At 44.3% G+C, this 26,645-nt stretch overlaps 1 protein-coding gene across 1 annotated transcript in view; it reads right to left on the minus strand.

Annotated features, from left to right (window-relative positions):
* The window catches only part of LOC138498429 (scavenger receptor cysteine-rich type 1 protein M130-like), a 950,335-nt gene that overhangs the window by 343,412 nt on the left and 580,278 nt on the right, over nucleotides 1-26,645 (minus strand). Inside the window, exon 8 of the mRNA XM_069622185.1 lies at nucleotides 1,307-2,391. Coding sequence (XP_069478286.1) covers nucleotides 1,307-2,391 — 1,085 coding nt within the window. The remainder of the gene's footprint in view (nucleotides 1-1,306; nucleotides 2,392-26,645) is intronic.

Genomic DNA, 26,645 nt, shown 5'->3' on the forward strand with positions numbered 1-26,645 from the left:
CCTGATGCTCTTTTTCATCTGTTCAACATTACACTGCTTTTATCAGTGAGACCAAGCAATACCCATCCATATTCAAGTTGTGCTTTAGCAGAAGAGAGCATTTCTCAATGAATTATAGGCTGTGTCAGGCAAGATCTGGGTAATCACCAGAAACTTTACTCTCATCCGTACAGAAAAACGCATGACTTTTGTGCTACAAAATGTCAAAATAAAATCTTCAAAAGAAACCCTAGCTCTCAGTGGATATGTCAATTTCAGTGGACCTGTGCCTTGAACAGATTGTTGTGTAAGAGAAACTGACAAGGGCTGCAAACAATATTTAGAATCTAAATGGAAGAGAAAACCACATTTGAAAGAGACATCCCAGCAGAATTAACCTTGTGTCAAAATGTGCTTTTGCAAACAAGAAAAATGTCTGTTTTAAAAGTGTAATGTTGAATAAGGCCCTGTCCTTACCTAGACAGTTAAGGGAGGTTTTGTTGTTTGAAAACATATAGGGGATGTTTTACTTCAACAGACTTGCTTCTGATTCAGAAAAAAATAAATAAGTACATACATAAGTACTGAAGCCACAGAACAGGTTTCAGGCCCTGGGCTCCAGCTTGCCACAATGGATTTCTGGGACACCTCTATGTTACTTTTGCCCCTTTGAAACTATGAATGCACCAAGCCACCCCCACTTGACATTTTGACAATTTCACCATCAATCCCTTCTGACTTAGCACTTTCATGACCGCATGCACCCTTTCATCATGTTCAGCATGACAACTACCCCATACCAATATATCATCCTGAAAATAACTCACACCAGTCACAGCACCAAACAATTCTTGCATGAGTCGTTGAAATACCGCAGATGCTGATGTCAACCCAAATGGCATGCAGCAGAACCGGTAAGCACCGAATGGGGTTATTAAAGAGGTAAGATGTCTAAAATCCACATGTAAGCCATTCTGGTGGTATGCAGCTGATAAGTCAAATCTTGAAAAACATTTTGCTTTGCCCAAGGTAAGCAGTAACTCATTAATATTTGGTAACGGATGGCGAGCTACCCAAATACTGGCATTTATCCCTCGAAGGTCCACACACATCCTAAGACCCCCATCACTCTTCTTAACAAGTACCACTGCAAAACAACCAATCGGAACACTCTATTTCTCCTATGACACCCTCGGATTTAAGCTTTTCCAATTCAGACCTCAATCCTTCTTTCGCCATTACCAGAACACTCCTCACCTTATGTACCTTGGGTACCGCACCCCTCTTGAGAATAATGCGGTGGGAAAAATGTTTAAGTTTCCCCAACTTCTCAGAGAACACTTCTAGGTATTTATCGCTCAACAACTCAGATGTCAACCCAGATTCTACACCACCAGATTCATCCTGAATACTCAAAACTGGTACCTCCTTCCCTGGGTGAATTTCAATATTTAAATCGGCTTGCTCATCCCATCCCAACACACTAGTACCCTTGAGTGCAACATAGAGCTTACCCATGGTGTGTCGACCTCTAAATTCAATGCAAGCTTGCTCATACCCCAGAACACTGATGGGATTCTGTCCATGGGTGCTGGGACTTATGCCAGATACACACAGGCATGATATCTCCTTCCCTAACTTCTCCTTGTATGTTTCAGGTGACACAATAGTGTACGGTGAACCCGAATCCAATAACATCTCCAAAGGGTGACCGTTAACCAAAACAGTCACCCACTGACCCTTCTGTGCTGCACCTTCCACATGAAGTATGACCCCTGGATTGATCTTGTCATGCGTACCAACATCCTGACTTACACCACCAGCATCTGTCACTACCACACCAATCACCCCTTTAGACTGCATCTCACCATTGACTTTAAACATGCCTGTATAGTGTCCTTTGCATTTACACCATCTGTATTCAACGCTAATAGCCGGACACTCTTTTGAACCAGTTTGATGACTAAACCAGCGACACTTTTTGCATGGTTCTCTACCCTTGAACATCCTCCAACCCTGGTTGTTCCCTTTGTCTGATCTCTTTTTATTATCCAAACCACTCCCCCTATATTGAGGTAAAATAGCCTGTACAGTGTCCTTAGGACCTTCCTTCTCAGTGAACATGTGCACACTAGCTTTAGACGCCTCAATGGCCCTGGCAATTTCCACAACCTTGTCCAAAGGCGGGTCACTCTCGATCCAGAGTCTCTCCCTAATTTTCTGACTGCTGGTCTTCATCGTAATTTGGTCCCTTATGTATTCCTCTAAAATCCCGGAAGAATTACATGTAGCCATCAATGTTTGCAAAGCTGTAACGTACGAGTCAATGGACTCTCCCCCGACTTGTGCTCTGGAAAAGAAATGATAGCGTTCCAAATCCACATTGATCCTTCTACCAAATCGACCTTCCAGCTTTTTAAGGCAGGTTCATAAGCACTTATTACTCTTTCGCCTTCCACACGACCAGGAATGTATACATCTTCCCCTGGCAAATAGCAAAATATCTGCAGACCCTCCGTGCCAATAGAATTTAAGAGTGCAACTTCCCTCTCATCATCACTGAAGTTTGCACCTCCAGCTGCCCTTAAATGTACTTTAAATGCATCAATCCATTGATCCCATGGAGCTGGCGGTTCCCCTGGTGATGGCAAGAATGCAGGGGGGGTTCTGGCAGCAGTGTGAAGGATGATGATAGGCAAAACCCAATGCAATTTGTATGTTGATATATGTGACACCTACTTAAGGCCTCCTTACTAGAATGCTGACTGCCACTGTGCATGTACCACCCTTGACCACCAACTTTGTCTATGGGCGTGAAGCTGGGGAAAAGCTGTCAACATGTACACAAATCGTACCTGTTTATGAATCTTTGGTGTCCCAGTTATTTATAAACACCACCATGCAGAAAGAAAGCTCACGTTGCTTGTTTCCTGCTTCCTGCAGGGTACGCCTCAGCAGACGCAGTAATATGAATGTACTTTCAAGACGAAATGACTAACGCTCATTGACCAATGAGAGCGCAAGACGCCCTACGAATCCAATACAATCACCCCCATGTGCCTGCCGCAGCACTTCCGAGAGCTCACTGCATTGATTGTGTGGGCGGGGTGGAGAGCTCAGGAATGCCCCTAATGTGAGCTCATGCCCACACCCCCAATGCGAGCTCCCGCCTCCTCCGAAGGCTGGCAAATCTTCTTGGTGCGCAGCAAGGACCGAAGGGGTCTTCTACTGGTGCCCAGATTGGGTGTGCAGAGTCAACGGCTCGGATGAGGTCCGCAGCCCCTTCTACATCTGCCTCTGCCAGCATTGACAGTGCCCAGATGGTCTTGCAACTGCAGAGCACCAGCACTAACAAGGCCTGTGGCCCCTACTTTGACTGGTCGCAGGCTGCCGGATGCAGCCCGCAGCCTCTCCTTCCTCCATCTTGCACCGGCTGTCCGCTGCATCCGCCACAGCGGTAAGCACACAGATCGTCACAGCCCCTCCTTCGACTGGTCACACTCTGCCCAATGCAGCCCGTGGCCTCTCCTTTCTCCTTCAGGCGCCGGCAGTACGCTGCCTCTGCCACCGCTGTAAGCACACGGATCACCTCACAGCTGCATGGCACCAGCCCTGATGCAGCCCACAGCTCCTCCTCCAGCCAGGCACAGGCCGCTTCCACTACCGGCATTCCCCACAGCCAAGATCAGGAAGCTGGATGTTGGAGGCGATGGTGCCCGCGTGGCACACGTGGGATGGGGTCCAGATTACCTCATCGCCAGTGAAGAAATCTGAGGCACGGTAGGTGTAATCTGTTTATTCTGGACCCCAGAAAGGCAGCAGCCAGCAGGGCCGAACAAGAAACCACAAATGACATGCCTGGAATTTTGATCTATGAAGTAGAACAATATTCCACGCGTGCCAGGATACAACAGACTCCCAAGACTTGACTTCATTTACGTTTTGCCGAAGGATTTTAAAACACACTTGTTTGCCTCAAGGGTACTGTGAGTCCCTATCAATCTTTAACAGAGTCCTACAGATAGATCTAGGGATATTGATCTTGAAAGTGTGGTGATACAATATGTAGATGATCTATTGATTTGCAGCTATATAGAGGAAGAATGCAGACAGGACTCTAATTGATCAATGGCTATTCTGGCAGACAAGGGATTGATGTGGACAAGGAGAAGTTAGAGTACTGTTAAGAAGAGATGTTATACATAGGTCAGTTAATTTTGCATGAGGAATAGAAAGTGACTCCTGAGAGAGCAGAGGGAATCATAAAAACATCAAAACCAAACAGAGTGAGACAGAGCCAACAGCTTCTGGGTTTATGTAGCTAAGTTAGGCCACTTCTGCAAGCATGACAGAAAACACAAGTTGTTAAAACAAAACTAGAATGGACTGTAGAGATGGAGGAAAGATTTGAAGAATTGAAGAAAGCTATTTGTACAGATCCAGTTTTAGGGCTTCCCAATTATGCCGAGTACTCATATGTATTTTTATACACAAATGGGTCAGTAATGACAGCATTGCTTACACAAATAACCACGTTAGGGTACACACCTCTAGCATATTACAATGGGATTTTAGGCCGAGTTATGAGAGGACACTTCCCTTGTGAACAACCTTTGGTAGCCACCACATTTGCAATTGAGAAGTCCACAAGTATTGTCACAGACTGTTCTGTGACCCTTTACGTGGAACATGCTCTATTTGCCATTTTGGAGAAGCCCAAAGGTACATTGACATCCCAAAGAGCTTCAGCTTATGAGGTAATGATTTCTAACCCAGCGATGAAAATTGTAAGATGTAAAATAGTGACCCATGCCCCATTAATAGCTGAACCCATATAAGAAGGTGATCATGAGCATGCCTGTGCCAATTATGTTGAATTCTATGATGATAAGCCCTGTGTGAGGGAGAATGCTCTAGCAAATTGATTTGACTAGTGGGGAAAGGCATTCAGGTGCCGCAGTAGTGAGACACAGATTACATGAAGAATTTGAAGTAGTAGCAAATGCAAGGCTACCGTCTCACGCTTCAGCGCAAGCAGCAGAATTACTAGCGCTTATTGTCACACTCAAGAAACATATAGGACAGGAAGTGATCGTGTACAGTGACTCCGTCTATGTGATGTCAACTGTAAACGCTGGATTGGCATGCTGGAAAAGGAGGGGCTACCTTAGCTCAGACAGCGCTCCGGTACAACATGCGTCTTTATTGGAGAGACTCATTAAGGCACTACAACTCCCAGTAGCCATAGCTATAGTCTTCTGCAATAATATGCAGTTGATGAATTTTGATCTCGATCTTCCTTCTTCCCCGGTCAGCATATTCCCGGTAATCTGAGTGTGCATACCTGCACATGCTGCATGTCCCACATTTGAAAAACCCTGTCATAGGTTTCAGCCGGTCACTTCCAATCAACTTCAAAGAATTCATCAACCGCAGGACAACTTACTTGGTTTATGCCATTATCTGCGTGTGCAAGAAACTGTACGTAGGCAGCACAATCAGACAATTACAGATAAGGATCAGGAACATAATACCAGCCTGTCTAACCAGGATGAATGGTTACCATTGGCCAGCCACTGGCAAACAAATCACCAGGTGGTAGACCAAAAAGACGTACAATTCATAGGCCTCAAGGGGGAAAAGAGGGACACAAGAGGAGGGGACTTGACATGTAAACGTCAACAAATGGAGACACAATGTATATGTTATTTGCGAGGAGTGAAGTTTGGACTCAACTCAGAGCATGAGATGAATGTATTCTTATGAGATGGTGGTACACATGTGTATGTAAACTGGTGGCAATGCACCTGGAGGCACTTGCACATGGGCACCGCATTGGACCTGCCAGACATCCAATCATTGGCAAATGCACACTACAGATTTTGAGGCCTGCTTGCATGTATTGTTGCTCATACACAGACCCTAAGTAAATACTTTGTATCTACAGTAGTCAGGCTCAGGAGGGCAATTGGAGCCCACCTCACAACTGCTAACACACAGCAGAGATGAACATAAATATATAACTGAAGCAAGTATATGGCCGACAGCAACTCACTTAGTTTTTAATAGCACTGATGCCATTGTGCACACTTTGCAGGTCCACATCTTTACTTATAAACAGACAGGAGTCTTACCATTTAGTTTCAAACTTAATTGAACACATGGTTTCATTATAGTCAATCATACTCACTTCATGCCAAAATAGTGCCTACTTCATGCTCAAGGGCTTGTCTGTACAATGTTTCAAACAATTGAGGGATTCAGCCCCGCCTTTGCATCTTACTTACAGGAAACAACAGGTGTTAGACACCAATGACGCTTCACCTAAGTGTGTGTAATGCCACACGCTCATCGGTACATGCACACAGAGGATTGCAGGAGATGAATGCACATATAGATTTGAAGCAAGCTCAGAACTTGCAGCAACACACCTCATGTTCATTGTCATACATGCCGTTGTGCACACGTGGCATGCCTGAATCTATTAATAATAAACAGACGGGATTCATAACATGTAACTGTTTCAAAAGGAGCTGCATGAACGGTTTCATTACAGCCATTCACACTCACTCCATGCTAAATCAGAGCCTACTTCATGATCAAGGGCTTGCCTTTACAATGTTCCAAACCATTGAGGGATCAGACCCTGTGTTTGTATATTACTTGCAGGAAACAACATGTGTTAGATACAAATTACGTCACAAGTGTTTGTGTGTGACATCACGCGGTCATTAGAGTGCAGAAACAATTGCCCAACATGGCACCGCATGCAGCAGAGAACACATTGTTTGGGGAGCTCTGTAGGACCTCTTTCCACCAGCAAGGTCATTTTGGGATCTTGCTAAAACCGAGGCTTTAAAGTTCGATGAAATAGCACCAGTGCGTTATTTGAACTGGGCTTCAATGACAGTAATGTTCTGGTTTTACACCTGCAGGGTATCACCTGTGTGTGAGGATTTATCAATAGCTCTCAACTCACACACTTTTGGCAGGTGTCACCGGCCTTGTAAAGCACTGACACATCCGCCAAACCTCCTGCACACGCATACATTTTATGAGCTCTCACCCACCAAAAGCAAAATCAGGTGTTTTCACCCGCCTTTGCTACACAAATGGTTGAGAGCTATGATTTATCTAACGGGTAATACAGAGCTGTTACACACGCCACCGCTGCACAACATAGGTAAGCGTCTGATTTACTGCCCAGAGCAATGAAGATTACCCCTGCTAATAGCTCAGGGAGTCTTGATTCTATTAAATACAAGGAGGCCAGCAATATTCTTCAGAGCTGTTACACACGCCACTGCTGCACAAAATGGGTAAGAATCTGATTTACTGGCCAGAGCAATGAAGATCACCCTGCTAATAGCTCAGGGAGTCTTGATTCTATTAAAGACAATGAGGAGAGCATTATTCTTCAGAGCTGTTACACACACCACCGCTGCACAACATGGGTAAGCGTCTAATTTACTGACCAGAGCAATGAAGATTACCCCTGCTAATAGCTCAGGGAGTCTTGATTCTATTAAAGACAATGAGGAGAGCATTATTCTTCAGAGCTGTTACACACGCCACTGCTGCACAACATGGGTAAGCGTCTAATTTACTGACCAGAGCAATGAAGATTACCCCTGCTAATAGCTCAGGGAGTCTTGATTCCATTAAAGACAAGGAGTCAAACATTATTCTTCAGAGCTTTTACACACACTACCACTGCACAACATGGGTAAGCGTCTGATTTACTGCCCAGAGCAATGAAGATTACACATGCTAATAGCTCAGAGAGTCTTGATTCTATTAAAGACAAGGAGGCGAGCATTATTCTTCAGAGCTGTTACACACGCCACCGATACATGTACATGATACATGTATTGTACTTACGTACACGATTGATATATCGAGGAACGCGGCTCGTTCAGCGGCCCGTCACAGACAGGCAAAGACAAGCCCAAGTGCCTTAAGAGTTGCCTTGATCGAGGATGCCGGCTCACGCCTTCCAGCTGAACCGAGCGAAACAAATGCAGAGGCTCACCAATGAGCTTTGGTGTTGGTTCTTAGGCTACCGTAAACAGCAGTAGGGCGACGGCCATCTTATGGGACCCATGCGGTCCGGAGCATCCAAAATGGTGAAATCAAGAAGAATGGGTCAGAGAACTTTACATCAAGTTAAGCAACAAAAGGATCCTGCAGGTGGCTTACCAGGAGAGCGCTCCCTTGGTAGGGCAGGACTCCTGTTCTTACGAGGGTGGCTTGGATGGCTTTTCTAGTTGCGTCGAGTCAGATCAGCTGTCAGTGACGAGGGATGGGCTCCTGCCCATCCGGAGAACAGCTGCAGAATAACAGTCACAGAAAGGCCCAAGTGCCTTAAAAGATGCCTTGAGCGAGGTTGCCAGCTCATGCCTTCCGGCGGAACTGAGCAAAACAAAGGCAGATTTTGTACATTAGGGGATGACAGACCCAGTTTTCCCTTTTAACACTGCTATGTGCCATATACAGCAGTTTTAAGAGGGGAATTATAAATGTTTAATTATAGTGGTGAATTTTGTATGTTGAATAGTGGTGAGACATAAGCAGTTACTGGAATACAGAAGTTTGTCTTGTTTTACTCCTCAGAAATTGCTAATTTTATAGGTGTTTAACACACCGGTACTACATCAATATAGGAATGCTGGTGCTTCTTGGTATTTACTTTCAAGAAAAGTGCACAAATTATAACGTGGACAAATTTAGGCTGTATTTATATTGTGTTGGAGGTTATCATAAAGGTCACTTGAGCGTGTTTACACAAATTTGGAAGTGCTGAATCAATAAAGCATGATTAGTGTGAAGATAGTTGAATACAGTATGTTTTGCCTTTAAGTTGCTAACGTCGTCGTAATGTAAAATGTCCCCTTGAAAAACTTCCTACAATTGAACAATGTTATTAGTGAGAATGAAACATGTTGGTAAGTGTTTTTCGGGCTACACTAATGTAGCTGTGTAACAATGGATTGGGGGCAATATCTGTGCTACATGCAAGTAGTGATCAGAGCAAAACATTGTTTTTTAGCATTTAGTTTATTTAAAACATTTACTATTCCATTACAAACCTTAAAAGAAAGCCTGAACAAGAATGAAACCTTTAAACCTTAAAAAAGAGAATACAGGGGAAAGTGGAGCAGAGGTCAAAGGAACACATAAATAGAAAAAGCTAGAAGATAATTCACTGTGCCGTTCTTATTTGGTTTCTGTTTCCTTGAATTTCTTCATAAAGATCAACTCAAGAAACGTTCCCAAATTCTGAGTAGGCCCCACATTGGCCCCCAATAAAGCACCTCCCACCAGGCATCTGCGTTTGTCCCAAAGCTCCTCCTCATCTTTCCGTAGAGTAAAAGTGTTCTCTGTGTTCTCAGTTCCGGACAGAAAAGGATCAGATGCTGCTGCATGGTTTTTGCATAATCAACATCTATTGTCCTCTGCAAGACCTCCATACCTGTGCTATGTTACTTTTGTATGAAATATATTCATGCAAAATCTGAGGAACAGGTCCCTGTGTTTTGCATTCGGGAATCTTTTTTTAAGTATTGTGGAGTTATGTTTGGAGTGTGGGAAGGCGTTTTTGAGAGGGCATGGATCGTAGAGTTCGATCTTTTCACTTCGGTGTTCCAGTCAGCAGTCCATAAGGCCCTCTTTATCAGGAGTGGGTTTCTGCATAGAGTATCAACTGACATGCAGAGGTTGGGCAATGTTCTCACTCATCTTTCTAGCCATGAATTCAATGACCAGTCAGACATGCTCTCTTCGTTAAGCCTTATAATTTGGAATTGATGGGGGCAATCTGGGGAAATTAGTTTACTGAAAGACATCAGTAATTTCCAAACAACGCTCACATGTAGTTTGAGGAGGACAAGTTGATGTCTGATGATTGCCATTGGAATTGCATTAGGGAGTCGTAATATTGTCTTCCAGAAATGACTCTCTAGTCTCTCCCAAATTTCCCAAGGCAAACCCAAACAAGCCTCTGCGGCATAGGTCAATGTTGGTATAACCATCTGGTTGTAAAAGTCTATGACTAGGAAGAGCAAGAACGTTCCATACTTCCTCCCAATCACCATTCCTTGTGCAGTCAGCTGTTTTACTTTTATGTTTAGACAATCCATCCAAGGCTTCTCACATGTATTCCCAATGATCCTTACCCCTACGTAATTTAAAGAGGCAACAGGTCATATTCGGTTGCCCCTCAACATCCAACTTGGGATTTTGTATTTCCTCCCCCTTTGACTTCCCAATATAAGGGTTTCTGTCTTCACGATGTTTATCTTCAAGCTGTTCTGGTCTGCGTAATTTGGCAGTATGTCCAACTTCTTTTGTCACCGATTGGAAGTTCTGTCCAGGAGGAATAAGTCATCTGCATACAAGAGCCATACTGCACAGGTTCTGTTGATTCTGGGCGGGCAGGCCCTGGGGGATCTAGGACCTCTTTCATGTCCGTGATAGAAATGTTATATAGAATAGGGGCCAAGTGGCAACCGGACTTCAGGCCCCTGTAGGTTAGAATTCCCCTGGTCAGGTTTCCTGCCTGGTTAAGTCTGACCGGCAAGACCGGTCCAGAATGCAGGTCTTTGATTGCAGACACTAGGTCCTCCTGACATCTCATAACCTTCATGTTGGCCTGTAGTCATTCCCGGCTAATACAGTCAAACACACTGCAAATCTATACAGGCCATATAAAGCCTGACTTCCCTCTTCCAAATCCTCATATTTAAGAGGCTAATCAACAGAAAGTTCAGGCCACAGATGACTCCATTGACAAAGCTAGTTTGTCTGGGGTCAAAAGACCCAGTCTCCTTCATCCACTCCTTCAGGCGTAGCAGCAGAATACTTGCAAAAATCTTTCCCAATACATCAAGAAGGGCAATCGGGCGGTAGTTTTTTGGATCCGCCCTGTCGCCCTTCTTGAAACTGAGAACAACTATTGCCTGTTTCCAAGTGGCTGGAACTCTGCCACAACGAACGATCCAGCGGAATAAAGCCAAGCAAAAGTCAGTCCAAGCCTCTGGGGCCTCCTTTAGCATAACGTTCGTCATCCCATCGGTCCCTGGGGCACATGAAATACTTGCTTTTTTTTGTAATACACAAGATGTCCTCCCTTTTGCAATAGTTGGACCAAAGGGTAGGCTCAGCGTGGCTCATTCTCTCCTTCTGTTGGATCTTCTGTGTGAAAAGTTTTTTAAAATGTTCAACACAGAGATTCTCTGTAACCGGGTTTAGTTGAAGTGAGCTGTTGTCAGTTTCCTACCATTTAGCAATTTCCATAGGTTTCTCGAATATATTAAATCAAAGCCTGGAGCATGGCCTCAGAAACATGCTGGAAGATTGTTGCTCTGTAGGAGATAACCCAGTTCTTGCACCGTTGTTTCCTCTTTTTCGTTGCTAAACTCTTAGTGACCACTGGGAGAGATTTTAAAGTCCTGAGGTCACTAGGTAGCAAACGCTTCTGCATTACAATTGTTTAGTCATAGGAGTGTTTTGGCTTGAAACTGGATTTACTTCTGATTCTTTCTTTCTCTTGAAAGATGGCCAGAATAAGTTTGTATTCCACGGTTCTGCGTTGTTTCACCAACGGATTTTTCAACTTGGGACTTTTTATTGCCGATTTTTTCATCGCCGAAATCACTGTTTTTTTTTATTTTTGGGGGGGTGTTCCCGACCCCAAGCCCCCCCTATTTATATAATCATACTCCAACCCCTATAAACCCCCCCAAAACATTTTTTAAAAAAAGGGGTTTTTGGCGATGAAAAAATCGGCGATGAAAAGTCCCACGATGAAAAATCAGTTGATGAAATGCATGTATACCCTATTCCACCCCCACTACATTTGACTGTTGTCGAGCTATCAGGTGTTCAGTAATTTGGGACACCATGGCTGGAATAATATGCAACCTGTTTCTTCATGGTTCCAAAGCAGTCTTATGATTCCTAGGGGAGGGCTTTTTTCTTCCTGTCCGTTATTTTCCATTACAGGAGAGCACCAGCGGATCACGATCACTATGTTTAGACAGATAAACCGTCAAGGATATAACCCATGGTAGCACAGTCTGGCCAACAAAAAATAGTTGAAAGTTGCCATTGCTGACCCCGAATGCCAGGTTGGGGCTAACATCTAGTCTCCTTTCACTTGGCCATTCACCATATGTATCTCTCACAGCCATTTCTCCCATCCAATCCCGGTGTCTTGCATTCTTTTTATGGGATGCCACCCCCCACGATCCCTTCTCCACCTGTGGTGAAATGAACACACTCAAAGTTTAGATCGCCACAGACAATGACCCAAGGGTCGTTTAATTGTGAGGACAGCGGATCTATCCATTCCATTACTAAATCTACAAACATGTTAGAGTCTTCGGAATTTGGGTTTCAGTAAAGGTTGACGAGGGCCTCACAACCCTATCTATCTGAGGGATGGTCCATTAATCTTATTGTTAATATCTGTATAAGGGGGTTAGGATGTATGACTGTAATGATCTTCTCTATAGAGCTATTTTTTATCAATGTTAGAAGACCGAAGCTGGGCCTTCCCAATTCCCCCTTCATTGCTTGATTTAGAGATCCTGTGTAGCCATTCAATAAAGAAATTTCCCTAAGCCATATTTCCTGCAAACATATAATGTCCAGTTTGGCCATTCTTATATCAAAGCTCTGAAATAGGTGGGTAAAGCCTCTAGTGTTCCAGGTTCCCGATTCCTCTCCAGGTCAAATTCTAGTCTACAGAGGTGGGGGCAAGGGCTCTGGCCAGCTAATCCCAGGACTGCTCTTTAGTGATGGTCTGCTTCAATGGCTCGGCACTCTGGTCCCTGCTCTCAGGGACCGGGACTTTTCTTGTGCCTCTTCTGATGATCTTTAAAGAGTCAGGCCATGTAAAACCACAGCCTTACCTTGCTACGGTTTAGTTTGTTTGCCCCCTTTGTTTTTGCAAAGTAGGCTCTACTTACCCCTCTTGTCTCCTCCTTTCAATTATGAGTATATAAAGGAGGTCCCAACTCTCGGTTGTTTTTGCTGGGGGCTTACAGGCCTTTAAATCAAAACCCAGCGCTCGCAATACATTGATCGCATTAACCATAAGTGTTGTCAAGGAGGCAAAGGTCATAAGTAGGCATTCTCAGTTGTTTTTATTTTCATTTCGAAAACCAACAATCTTGATTTCTTTCGATTCAACCACATGCAATCGAGGGGCGTGATGGGGGAGGCTCATTACATTTTGTTGATTCAATATTAAACCATTGTTAGCCTTCAGTGCCCTTTCCAGTATAACCTTGCAGCTGGTGTGGTTCCAGTCCTGTACCTTAGACGTTCTGTCATGGGTGTTATTATACAAACGGGAGATCCCTGCCTAATTATTAAGAGATAGCAGGCCTGTTCTTCGTTCTTGCCTGTTTGACACATCAGGTTGTGTTGGCCTCTTGGATTCGAGTTCTGGCCCATCTTCTGCAGGGTCTGAGTAGGTCAAGTTAGTTTCTGTCAGATTTTTATCCATAGAGTATTCAGATTCATGATCTTTGTATTTTGACAACTGCATCAGAGGATCTGCAGAGATTTCTACGTCAATAATCTCCTTCTGTGCATGAGTGGTCCTATTAACCTCTTCATTTGTACCCTGGGTCAAATGATTTTCCTTACTACAGACCAACCTAGGACATTCTGTTGGGATTATGGTGTTTGTGTGTTCCGCTGATCCAGTTCTTACATTTCTAATAAAGTTCTGTGCACCACCACACCTTGAGGATTTTGGTTGGGGCATATTTTATTATTTTTTCAAAGGATCCAGCTTCTTATCTTTTGCTTGGGCAATATTCTGTTTCCGGGACTCTCAGTTAAAGATCAGGAGGTGATCTGCACTCTTTACGAATCCCCCTACTTGCTCCTCTGGCCCATTCACCATTGTTAATTCTCAGCTGCAACCCGCTTGTACCTGGGCAGGAGCTGCAGAGTTTTGGGAGAGAGAGTGGGGTACATTTACCAGCCCTACCAGAAATTCACTTCACCAGAAATGGCATTAAACATGACCACAACAACGGATGTGCTTTTGTTTGCTTGTCAAATGTGTCGTGAGTTTCAAAACCTGCCCCCCAAACAATGGCTGCATTTGCTTTATTTAATTTAAACTATAAGAAAAGTGACCTGCAATCAGAATTTCTAAATTTGCTGTTCTGCCATGTGAAAACTAAAAGCTGGGCCCAGCAGTAAAGATGGCATTACAATTTGCTCTTTCTTTCATGTTAAACACTCCCACTTTCGCACCTACAAGTGAGCTGATGCTGTGAGGATATGTGCTGGGACTGACAGTGTGATAATTTCTGGTTCTGCTAGACTAACAGGCAGGACTAGCCAAAAAGACAAAGGAAGGGAGTGAATCCAGTGTTGACCCAAAGGTGCGATTTCCTTCAGCACCCCTCTCCCAAGAAGCTCTTTGTTGCATCCCAAGTCTGGCAGAGACGATTTGGCTGTGGGGGTTTTGCCGGACCATCCACACAATGACTCATTCAGCCCATTGATTTTAAAAACTGTTGTACATTAAGACATTTTGCCCAGCAACCTAAATAAGCAATACTTTGATATTGTGCCAGTATTTCATGGGATTTTTGGACCAATATAAAGAGACCCAGTTCATGTTTCTGGCACTTGGTGAACTGGAATGGCAGGAAAAATGTATTTTGGGGTGATTTTTAAATGGCACAGACATGAAATTTGGTGAAAGGATGCCAAATACAAGTGGCCATGTGTGTAGCTATTTGCATAATTTTAAATATCATGCTTTTCTTGAAAATGACTGTCCAATTCCCTGTGACAGATGGAATCTGCATATCTGCTTTTTATGATGGTGACCAGTACAGATTTGAAGTTTTGCTCCATAACCTATTTTGTCAAGAAATATGCTTTGTTAAACAAAGAAAGTCATACATGCACATACATAAAATTATGTAATTTCCCCTGAACCAATCAGCCCCAGGAAAGGAGGGGACACTGGGAGACTGCCCTATCCCAGCAGAGGGGCACCTCCAGAGTACTTCCCCCAGATTGTAAAAATAATATGATGTCATGTTGGCTATATAAGCAGGAGACAGAGAAAAACAAGGGGTATTCAAAAACTCAAAAAATAGATTCAGAGGCAGCTGATTCCATCTGAACAAACCACTTAAATTAATTCAAGATACAGGAAAGCAGAACCATCCATCTATCCAGGCAGAACCACCCATCCAGATCCAGGCATATCCAATAATCCATGGGGAAAGCAGCTGATCCCATTTAGGAGAACCCACTGACCAGACCTTGCCCAGCTGACCCATCACGCTGTCCACAGTTTGTTTGTTTGTTTGTTTATTTATTTATTTATAGCACGCGCCAGACACGAAAGGTATCCGGGCGCGTGTGCAAGAATACTTTAAGCTTACATGTTACAGTTACATGTTCCATGTAGTTACAGGATACATTGAAAACAGGATAATGATTACCCTACAAGTTTGTGCACAGAGTTATAAACAGAGTTATATACACAGGTATTTGTAGACAGAGGTGTATACACAGTATACAGTGACCAGGCCTTGCCCAGCTGATCCCATCCAGGAGAGCCCAGCTGTCCCAGTGACCAGATCTCTCAGCCCCGGTGCTCCAGAGACCTCGCTGGCTGTCCAAATGACCAAACCCAAGCTTACCTTGTAAGTATTATATCACCCAGTTCCCAAAAACTCCATATCCCGCTCTATTACCCTTTCACCCTATTAAAATAACATACAAAATCCTAAATATCATCTGTTCCCCTTTCCATAGGAGAATATGTGTTAGTCCGCATCTGTTAGTGTATTCCTTTATCATTTTTCCAGTTATCCGTAACCTGTTAAATCCTTAGTATAATTTTGCAATTAAATCAATGAATTCCCCTATAAAGAGATTCACTGTTAGCTGGTTGCCATTTGAAATTAACCACCTCATGTCAAGTGTCTTTCTTTAATAATTATAGTCCTTAAAGTATAGTCTCAGTAGAACTAGTCATTGTGCTAACAAAACCAAAATTACCCGTGTATTGTGCTTTTGCATACAATTCTGAGTTGCATTTCCAATAGAAAAACCCACACATAATCCCATTCAGAGTAATCCCTTTTGCTCAGAATCCTATCTGTCATGTGCCTGAGTTTCTGATCTTAAAAAATCGATTTCAGCTTTTGCCAACTAAGCCGCTTTTCTTAGCTACTTGTCACTTTAAAGTCTTTGTGAAAAATGAATTACAATTCTGCTGCGTCTGTTTTCTTCTGCATTGTTTTTCGAACCGAAATCGATTTTCTACCTGTGTCCACATTGCTCTGGTGCCCTGTCCAGTAGTCTGTAAGCTTCCTTATCATTGAAAGTGCAGCCACGCAAATTTCTGTCCTAGCTATCCCACTCCAACTGATGGGCTGGATTCACATTTCGATTTTTCCCTCTTCTTTCTGACTCCTTGCCACTGTTTTCCATCCACAGAGAATTTCGTTTCCAGGTGTTTGGGGGAAGTGTTGCAGGGGGAGTCCATAGCCTGTGTGCTATGTGTAATTGTGAAAAACAATTGTGCTTCTGTTTTCCATTAAAGGTTATGTAGATTGTGTTAGGAAGTTCCTTTTACTGTGTGATAGGATTCTGCATTTGTATGGTCACAACAGTGGTGGCTGCTACCCTATTATTTGATTTTGCTCTGATTTTTCATTGAATTCTAAAAATAAATAAATATTTCATTGTTACACACCGGCCTGGTTAATTTTCCATTGCGACACAGGGTATTTGTCAAGGTGGGTGTGAGATGGGTTGGGTGCCTTCTCAATAAATAACCTGTTAGGCAGAATTACATGCAGTACCCTCTGGTAACACCATACACAATTAGGACTAAAGGTGTAAGTACAAATCAACCTTGGTATAAATCTCTACCACACACTTGTTGGTAGCGAGATGAGCAGCCAGGCTTATCCTAAGAGGGAATGTGAGCAGTAGATGAAGTTACAAAGAAGTATCACAATCACAGTGGTTCAAGTAGACACTTACTCTCAAGGATTCTTGGTAAAACTCTATATATATTTATTTACACAATCATTTGGAAAACATTCACTAGTAGAAATCAATTTGATATTAAACACCAATACACTACAGTAACAGAATCTGAGTTGTAGAGACAGTCTGATCTCCCCTGAAAAAGGAGCAAAATAGCACTACAATGACTTTCAATGGGAATAAGAGGCAGAGGTTGGTACAAGGGGTTAGAAAATACTTCTGTTAGACAATGCAAAGATTCAGAGCACTGGGAGGGTCAGTTCAATTCAATAGGCCAGGCTAAAGTCAATAGTCTATTGTTCATGGATAGGACAGAACAGTTCTGGTAACAAGTGGAAAAGACTTTGTAAAAGTTCTCAGAAGTAGTTTAGACGAAAAAGGAAGATATGCTGGGTCACAAGCTGATTAGGCCTGCAATTTGGGAAAGTTTCACAAACTTTGACCGCAAGATCTAGGATCTCTCAACCAGATGGCACAGTACCTTAGTATGAAGAACAAAGATGTAGCTGAAGATGTTGGTTCCTGGCAGTTCCGGCAGATCTCACTGTTCCTGATCCTCAGTCATGGGGACAAGAGGGAGGACATCAGGGGACTTCCACACTGCATAGGATCGTCAACGGAGCAAACAAGATAGAGTCAATTCAGTTCAAGTAGCTGTTGCTTCAAAACACAAAACGGGTGTCCCTCTCCCTGATTAAACCTTAACCAGCCTTGAGAATGGTATCCAGGTGTTTTCTGAGCTGATTGGTCCCACCAGCTCAAGGGAAGAAGCCACCCTTGAAGGAGCTGCTCTGTCGAATGGAGTTCTGGCAATTTGGAGTTGCAGCAGGGCTTCACTGGGCAAACCAACGGTGCAGTGGTTGCAGCAGCCGTCCTCTTCCAGCTCGTCTTTGGTACTTTCATTCCAGTGGTCAACTCTGCCTTCCAGTCCTGGAGACTCACCTTTTAAACAGTTTTCTCCCTTTCATTCCAGCCTAGCTGTCACTCACCCAGCAGGGTGGCTGTCCTTGCCGGACAGTGACCCAGTGTTAGCTCACCTGATTCCCACGGGGGCGTCGATCTGGACTGGCCCGGTGCCACGTAGAGCCGAGATGACTGACTGGACAGACCCACTTAACTTTGTTTGTCGGCTCGTATGACTATATTTCTGCAAAGGAGAAAGGGAATTAACCTCCTGTAATTTGAGCGTTAACCCACCATCCACTCCGTTGTCTGCCCACTGACCACTCCTGATGTTCCCTCTTAATCTCACCTGATGGTTTGGAAAGATGAGCTCTCCATCCTGCATCGAGCGCAGGGACGCCTAGACGATCAGTTACTTCACTGGCGTAGAGGAATTGGTGAGTTCCAGTATTGACTCTAGAATCCAATAGTTTATAAGAGTTCAAATGTCTGATCTTCACTCTTTCCGATTCCTTGTAGGTTGCCGGTTTAACCACCACGAAGAGTCCAAATGGCAGTTGGTGAGAGTCAGGTAAGTCTATAGTGGTTTTCCCCTTAGGGGCCGGGGTACGGCGATGATGCAGAGTTAACTGCGCCGACCCGAGCTGAGGTGAGTACCCCCTGCGGTAAATCAGGTAAGTCTTTGGGGGGTAGCTTGTAATGTCCAGTGGTTTCCCCTTAGGGGCCGGGGTGCGGCGGTGATGCAGGGTTAGCTGCGCCCACCCGAAATGAAGTGAGTACCCCCCTGTGATAATCCGGTAAGTCTTTGGGGGTAGCTTGTATTGCCCTTTTGCATTCCCTTGCTCACCTGGCTTTTCTTGTCGCCTTAGATATCGGAGAGCGGTCTGGAAGTGCTGAGTTCGCGATGGAGTGAGGAAAAGCTGCACTGGATGGTGAGTTCAACGCGGCGCTGCGAGGTGCGTGGCGGCGCGCGTGCGATGACTTCTCTCTTCAAGATCGACGGCGCGATGGATCAATGATTCAGGTAAGGTTTCAAGTTTAAACCTCTTCTCCTTCTTTCTTTTCGTTTCCAGGTGGTCCAGGACTGAAGCGGGCGTGGCTGAAGACTGGAAGCTGCTGAAGGCACAGTGAGCGTTACGCTGCTGAATGCAGAATAACGCGAAGTGTGTGCTGTTGATCGGGCGTGGTTTAGATAGCCTTGGAAGAAGTCCCAGGTAAGTATCCTTCGATAGCCCCCCCCGAGTAAAAAGTAGTCCCTCAGGTAAAATAGTCCCTCCCAAGCCTCATTTGGCTTGAGGCCTTTTGCAGCATGGTCTGCATCAGGTAAGTATGCAGCATGGTCTGTGTCAGGTGGGTTTTCTACTATGAGCCTGGCACCCATGGCGCCAGGACTGACTCCATGTTTATGAGCCTGGCGCCATAGGTGCCAGGACTGCACCCAGCCGGCCCCTAGATGGGGTCTTTGGGCATGCTCAAAATGGCATGATGCCTGCTTCCGGGGTTGCTGGGCCTGATCTGGTTTCCCGGGGGCAGGCATCATGACACCCAGCCAATCACACCAGAGTGAATGTGGGTCTCCTAGGAGACTAAGCACAGGAGGTTTTGGGCTAATCATGGTAGTTTGTTCTAAAACCACTGCCACCAGCCATTTCAATGGAAAAGGGTAGCATTTGACTGCTACAGGAGTGTTCAGACACAGGGGATACTAAGTAACCCCTCCAGCACTCTATAGGAAGATTGTGTGTGCTGGCTCTATGAATTTAAAAAGACTAGTAGAGTCAATTTAACTTTACATTCTCTGGGGAACAGTAGTTCATCCCAGAGAAGGTATTTAAACCATGGGAAGTCTAAAGGACATCCCTGTGTCACTGCACTGAAGGTGCTGTGCAAAACACTTAAAAAGATGATGCCTATGGAGTTGTCTACAACTCCATAACCAGAGAACACAAATGTAAACCCAGGGTTCAAATAAAAATAAAAAGCTTTTTATATTGTGCGCCATATTCATTGTCAGTGGAAGAAATCCCTGGCTAGAGTGTGCCGTGACATAAAACTGTTACACAGTGGGGGTTTGTGCCGTGATTGGGCTTAGTGTTTCCACCCGTGAAAGGTAGTGATACTTTTGGTGGTTAGAAAACTGTGTTAACACAGTAAAAGCATTATCCCAAAACCTATACCCTAGGTATCAGGCCTGTGTGTAAAAATAAAGTAGAGTTAACCCTTAAACTGCGCTAGAGCAGGGTACAGATGTGTCCTTGCATAAATCATTAAATAATGGAAGAACACTTTTCATAATGAGCACTCCAGAATTGCGAAGTTCCCTTACCTACTGAGTCCCTCAGCAGCTTTGCTGGATTTCTAGGATTTTATTTTGTTTTACCTGGTAAGAGTGTGAGCCTTTTTTCCCACTCTTACATTAGTTTTGCTGTGTGTGTTTCAAATTTTTGTGCTCATCGAATGTGGAGCCTCACCTACTCCATAAGCATCATCTTTTAACCGTTTGTTACACAGCACCTTTAGTGCAGTGACACAGGGTTGTCTTTTTCAGACTTCCCACTTTAAACTCCTTTTTCTGGGACTGACTACTGTCTCCTAGAACATGTAAAGTTGCCGTTGACTTTATTAGGCTTTTTAAATTCACAGGCCAGTACAAACTATCTTACATAGAGTTCTGGAAAGGGTTAATAGTTATTCCTTGTGTCTGTTTCTCATGGAACATTATTTTGTTCCCCTTTCTTTAAGATTTGGCTGGTGGCAGTGGTCTCTACACTATTTTTCCTACCGTGGTCTATTTAAATACCCTTGGTACTGTTTTAAGCTAAGTTAGTAGCCTCAAACTTAAACCCCCTGGACCCCATTTACTTTTATTTGGTTCTGGCTGGGTTTATTCACCATTTCTTTTTGTAAAGGTCTTTCTCGTGTTTTACTCTGCACGCCAAACCAGGGTTGGATCCTTTGCTCGCCGTCCTTTGGCCAGCTTCTGCACAGAAGCCCTCCTTAGGTGCCTGAATGTTTGAGGGGGACAGGATGTAAGGGAGGGGTTTGAGACTCCCTGCACAGGCTCTCCTTGGAGTCCCATGTCACACTCTGTATGATTGGCTGTGGTGACAGTCCCACCAGGACAGCCACCCTGCTGTGTGATTGACAGCCAGGCTGCGTTGCAGGTCTCTGGGACTGAGAAGGCAGAGTCGCCACTGGATAGAGAGAACCTAAGAGAAGCTGACAGAAGAGGACCTCTACCACGACTGAACCTCCCGGTGAAGCCCTGCTGCAGGTCCAAATCTCCAAACTTTGACGACAGGGAAGATCTGCAAGGAATCTTCTCCCCTGAGCTGGTGGGACCAACCAGTTCACCAAACTGCAAGCCAAGCCTCCCTCCTCTGGTCGAATTTGCTGTGCACAGCTACAGTGAACCAGATAGCCAGGAGGACCGGACCCTGCTTGGGTTTTAAAGAGCACACCTTTAATTTGTTGCTTTGCTCTGCTGCTGGTTTCTTCCCTGGGCAGTGCAGGACCCTCCAGTCTTCCTCCTTCATGTCAGTCTGACAGTCACTTCAGGAACCGTGAGCCTGCAGGATCTGCCAGGAACATCTGCCTCAGCTACAGCCTTCTTCTTCATTTAAGGTACTGTTCAAACCCGGTTGTTCGTTCCGTCCAACCACAGTGAAAGTGTTTGAAACCTTTCGCCAATCCGAGGCCTTGTCCTTCTCTATTCTTTAAAGTAAGTTTTTGTCTGACCAACTTTGTTCTGAACTCTTGGTAAAGACATAACCACGAACTACCATGAACTGTGTGACCCTCTCCCAATACTTTGGTCCATTGACTTTGGCCCAGGCCTCTTGATTTGATTTCCTTACTGTAGTTACTTTTTCTAGATTGCCCTCCATTTCAAATTGCTGGAGTGCCATTTTGTTCACACTTCATTTTGAGCTTAATTTGTCCAGAATCTATTGGGTAAGGGGTAGTATATTAAGAGTGTGATTTTCGTACTGCTTTACTTTCTTGAATTGTTTTACAAGTGATGCGTAAATAAATGTATATTCTTTTACTCAGAAACCTTGAGTCAATGTTTGTTTGAACCATAGTAACTGCTGTCCTTTGTGTAACTATTGGTACTGCTCACTTTATTCTTGAGATAAGTCTGGCTGCTCAGCCTTCGCTACCACTTTACTGTGTAATACAGGCTTGTACCAAAGGTGAATTTGTACTGTCACTTGTAGTCTTAATTGTATGTGGTGTTCCCAAAGGGTACTGCATAATATTCTGCTTAGCAAGCACTGTCGAGATTAACATAGCTAGGCAGCATCTTCTGTCCAAACTGTTCATTCGAGGGGAATGGGTGGAGCAGCAGCTGGAAGCCTGGCTATCCAGCATGATGCAACAGGTAACCCCCATGAACATGGATGTGTGGCAGGATAGTGGCTCAGAATATTAAGGAGGAGCAGATTAAAATGGTCAGATTCACTGGGCCTCATTACGACCCTGGTGCTCCCGGATTGAAGGGGGCCAGTACAGCACTGGCCCCCTTCAATCCGGGAGCTTCGATTACAAGCTTCCCATCGCGGGAACCCGGATTGCATGCCTGGTAAAACCAGACGTGCTTTCCGGGTCCTGCGAGGGGAAGAGGGAGGCAATTACGGGCCAGATGTAATCTGCCCATTATTACCTCCCTCCCCATTCCCATTTGAGCCCTATTGGAGCTCAAATGGGAATGGGGAAGGGTTCCTTCATGGAGGACTTACCGGGTCCTCCTATCTTGGAGTAACCGGGTAAGTCCCCATTGCAGGAACCCGGTAATGGAGCCCTGAAGGGTGGCAGCCATGGAGCTAATAGCTCCATGGCTACCGCCGTTCTCGTAATGAGGCCCACTGTCTACATATACCTCCACCTGGTAGTAATGGAGGAAAAATACCAAGAAAGTATAACCTCTGCGCAAAAAATGTCTGATCTCTTAAACCACATCCAAAGTGAATTAAAGAAGGTAGAAGAAAAATTGCAAGAGAGCTAACATTTTGAGGTAGAATTTGAAAACCACATCAATCAGCTCAAAGAAGAGTTGGCAGCACAGCAACAAACCAATTGAGATCAGGCGGCCCAACTAGACACATTAAAAGAAGAGTGTCAGGAAAAGGCTGACTCCATGAAAGAGAGTGAACACAAATTAAAGCAGCAAATAGCTTATAATGCATTTCTGCTTGAGGACATGGATACTCTATAAAAACAGATTGAGGAATTGGAAAAGGAGAATAATGATTTAATCATTAAGGAAATCCATTCCCAAACATAATTTGACCAAGAGCGCCAGAAGGTAGGCGCTATAAAACAACAAAGAGATGAACTAACTGAACAGATTGGCACCCTGAATCAGAAAAAATATGCCTTATGCCAGGAAGTGTGCACATTAAAAACAGACCAACAGAAAAGAAAGCCAGACCTCCAGGAACTGACTGACCTAAAAACTGAGTATGCAAAATTAATGGGGCATGTGGGACAAGGAGAAGGTTATCAATAAGAGACCACCCAGGCCTAAAATGTGCAGAGACGAAAAATTAATGTCCTGCAACAAAAATGATCAGAGTGTTCCCATGAAATACAAGAGGCCCAGAGAAGAAATTAGGCCCTTCATCAGAGACTGATGGAAGGCCGAACTCTGTTCAGGTTCAAAAATGTCATGGCTGATGGATCTGACCAGGAAAGCTCCTATGATGAGAAAATCAGGGAGCTTGACTTGCAGAAACATCAGCTACAGAGGAACCACTTGGTTCGCTTTTCAGAGAAAAAGGAGTCTGAGTTGAGGTCCCAAAAGAGTATTATGAAAATCTATGCACAATCAAGGAGGTGGGGGGAGTTCTCCGCCGACCCCAGAAGCAGGGAGGAGTCAGCAGACTACTCCCCTGTGCAAAAGAGGGAGTCCAAGGGGAGTGAGCAAGAGAGCCCAAAGTACAACCAGGGAGACGAGACTAGGCCCTATCATTCTGGGAAAAACTCCCAAGCTCAAAGAATTAGGGAGCGCCTAGAGGATAGGAATGGGACCTCAAATAGCAGCAGCTCTGAGTCAGAGGGTGAATGGACTCAGGTGCAGCAGAAAATGAAGGCAAACACACAAAAGAGGACTCTGGTAAAATGCCCCATTAAACTGAATAAAGCTATTAGAAGTTCCATGACCTTGTACAATAAGAATGCCAAATATTCTGCCTGGGAGCATCTGGAGCTATACGACCAGATGATGTCCTCTTTCAACATTAAAAATTACCAGAATTCCACAGAATTTGCCAGATGGACGTTCTCTCCAGAGTACTCCAGCTACTTAGCTGGGCTGGAAGGCCAGAACCATTCACGGTGGTCCACCTATAAGGAGGTCATCTTGAAGAACTTCTCCACACACAGAAACCCCCAGGAAGCCCGCAAGTTGGCCTACAATCTGCAGTGTAGAGAGGATCAGGCGCCAAGAGAATTTGTTCAGGAACTAAAGTGGGCATTTGCGCAAACTACTGTCAAAATACATCAGATACAGTTGGTAAGGGATTTCCAGGATGCCAGTACCCTGGACTGCGTAAAAGAGCAAGCTACCCAAATCTACAAGGTCCAAAAACCTGTAGAAAACAAAAATCCAACCAAAAACCCCAATCCAACCAACACCCCGCTGCTGCCAAGGTGGCGGAGGTGAAGGTGACCCCATTTTGGACCTAGAAATGTGGGGCCTAAAATATACCTTCCCAAAACCAACTAGGTCAAAGGCAGAGAAGACCATCTGACCAATCCCAAACAGGTGGTAGTCAGGTAGGGTACCCCACAAATCTGCCCCTAAATCTGCAAATTACATCAGCACTTGGTAAAGGGTAATAAAGGGTAACAGACCCATCTTGGGATATTTGTGGACTCCCCCGGCCCGGGGGGGGGCAATCAGGTGAGTATGGCCCCAACAAACTTCCCAACTAACTTCCCTCAGGAGGACAGTAATCTTACAAATCCTAGTTTTAAGTTTAAGGTACCCTCAAAATCCCATCATCCAGGACAACCCTCCATACTCTCCCCACTTCTCAGGAGTCCAGACCAATAAATCTGGGAGAGGGGAGGCCAAGGGTGGTGGGCTACCAGGGAAAGCCTCAGTACCCTGGTTACTTCCGGGAGAAGGGATAGTTACCCTTCCTGAGAGCAACACAGAGTTGATTCAAGATCCCGTATCAGCCAGAGTGGGTGTCCCAACTTGGTATGTCTTCTTGCAATATTTTCTTGCTTTGTAATGTCCAATTGCACTTTAATGTCTCTTTACACATCATGTGATGTAGATGATTCACTTTGAGTTACCATACACAGAGGGGGGAAACCCCTGATGCTAATCCATGTGATCCGGTTTTTGTATAATAATGTTCCCATGAACATTCTCTGTACCATGTAAGCATTGTGTTCTGTATGCAACCCACCTACAGTACATAACAGCACATATCATAACGGGAGTTAGATTAGTTAGATATTAGTATTAGTATTAGTTAGATATACGAGGCAGACCATGCTGTCTCTTCAAACACAATGGAAGCTAACGCCGGCGCGCGGAGAGAGAAAGTAACTTTCACACGCAGACCTGCTCACGCGCGGGTCGCCTAGCAACAGGAATCAAACAGAGAAAGCCAGCATCTCGGGAGGACGCAGGTTTTCTGCAGCAAGGAGCGTTGCACACAGCAGTTGGTAACCGCAGGTAAGCAGGGACTGGGACAGGCTAATCTACAGTCTTAGTGATACGTGGGGGTACATAATCAGCAATGTGATGATTCTTCACAGGTTATCTCTGAATGTATGACACTCAGGCATACGGCTCTACACAGGAGGGGAGATAAGTAGTGCCACTGTAACAACAGGTACACAGTGTTTTCAAGGAGCATTTTTCACTAATGGTTAATGTTCGATAATGAAGCTTACATATAACCTTTGTGTATTTTTGTCTATCTGTGGTGATTCACATCCCGGGATTTGAAATAACTGAAAAACTGCAAAAATGGTATGTGTTTGTTTTTTTTTTACTTCAATGTCACCGACAATTGGGTATATGGGTGCATATGATGTCACAAATGATAAAGACATGATATTAAAGTCTTTGGTTTGATTACTTTTGGACACAACAATGGAACGTGGTTATTATTTAATTTCTGAAAATGTATTGAACATGATAATTTTTAATTTTTGATGAATATTTTGTGCTAAAAAATGTAACAAAATGGCGTTAGCACCCAGAGCCCTGATGACGGACCATGTCCGAAATGCATTGGCATAAGATACCAACTGGCGCTATATAGATAAAAGATGCCTAAGCCTCAGTAATAAAACAGAAGATAAGACTCTTCATGATTTTACAAACGAGTACTGAGTGATGATTTTGCATTAAACATTAATGCACTTATTCAAAATTTGAGCAGTTCCGGTTGGAGAGCGTGGGAGAGCACACCTAGGGTCAGATTAATTTCTGATTCCTTTGTCGTTGACTTATATCTCACCTACCAGGGTCTAAAGGTGTGCCCCAAATACGTAATATATATATATATATGCATAGAGTTCAAAAAGAAATTTCTAAAAACTCAGCCGTGCCCACCCTTCTCAACTCAATCCGTCCCAACTGGAGTGCCAGGTCCAGAACTTAACTCAAGATCTGAGTCACATGTTGAGGGCTCAGCCGAACCCTCAGATGAATATGGAGGCTCAGAATAACTCAAACCAGAGGT

Source organism: Ambystoma mexicanum, chromosome 5q (assembly GCF_040938575.1).
Source record: "Ambystoma mexicanum isolate Mex_15411 chromosome 5q, UKY_AmexF1_1, whole genome shotgun sequence".
NCBI lineage: Eukaryota > Metazoa > Chordata > Amphibia > Caudata > Ambystomatidae > Ambystoma > Ambystoma mexicanum.